We start from the raw sequence: 861 nt of genomic DNA on the forward strand, positions 1-861 counted from the left end.
CCCCATTTTTTAATTGGGTTAATTAGCATTTTAAAGTCTAGTTTCCTGAGTTCTCTATATATTTTGGAGATCAGACCTTTGTCGGTTGCGGGGTTTCACTGTCTATCTTTATACTCAGTTCTTTAATAGCTAACTCATTGCTAAATGTCCTAGGTTACATTGACAAAATTAAGAATATTTATTGTCTGTCTTGTGTTCCTCAGTCTGTTTTCTTATCATGAAAGATTAAACTATATTAGGATCCTCACCTGTTAAAAAAGAAGCCTTAGTTCAGAGGTGCTGATGTTTATATGGGTATATCAAGTACGATATGAATATTATTGTATTTATGTAACTTCTTTTACTTCACTTTCATATTTCCATATATATACTATATTTTCTGCATGACAGTTGGTACCAGAATCATGTCTGTAATGAAGACTTAATAACTGAATATCTGTCTGCCATCTTCTCTTTTAGCTGGACCACGCCAATTTTGAGAAAAGGGTATAGACAGCGCTTGGAGTTATCAGACATATACCAAGCTCCTTCTTCTGATTCAGCTGACCATCTGTCTGAACAGCTAGAAAGGTATGATCTTATCCATGACTTTATTAGCAGAAGAAAGACATTCTTCATGCCTTTTTGAGAACAGAAAACTGGCATATTAGAAGTTTAATTTTAAAATGGCACATTTAAAATGAGAGCATCTTATACTCTTGTTGAATCTTGACCTACTCAAGTATTAAAACATGAATGAAAAATAATCATTTTCTTAAGAAATGGCTTCTTCACACCCTCTCCAGCAAAGGCTATCATTGGTGTTTTTCATTTTAGCCATTCTGACAGGTGTAAGATGGTATCTTAAAGTTGTCTTGATTT

The 861-nt window shown here is 33.6% G+C and overlaps 1 protein-coding gene across 1 annotated transcript in view; it reads left to right on the top strand.

The window, feature by feature from the left end:
- Cftr (cystic fibrosis transmembrane conductance regulator) overlaps positions 1-861 on the top strand; it is a 142348-nt gene that overhangs the window by 25807 nt on the left and 115680 nt on the right. Inside the window, exon 2 of the mRNA XM_026787509.1 lies at positions 460-570. Within this exon, the coding sequence (XP_026643310.1) occupies positions 460-570 (111 nt within the window). The remainder of the gene's footprint in view (positions 1-459; positions 571-861) is intronic.

Source organism: Microtus ochrogaster, linkage group LG10 (assembly GCF_000317375.1).
Source record: "Microtus ochrogaster isolate Prairie Vole_2 linkage group LG10, MicOch1.0, whole genome shotgun sequence".
In the NCBI taxonomy this organism is placed as follows: Eukaryota; Metazoa; Chordata; class Mammalia; order Rodentia; family Cricetidae; genus Microtus; species Microtus ochrogaster.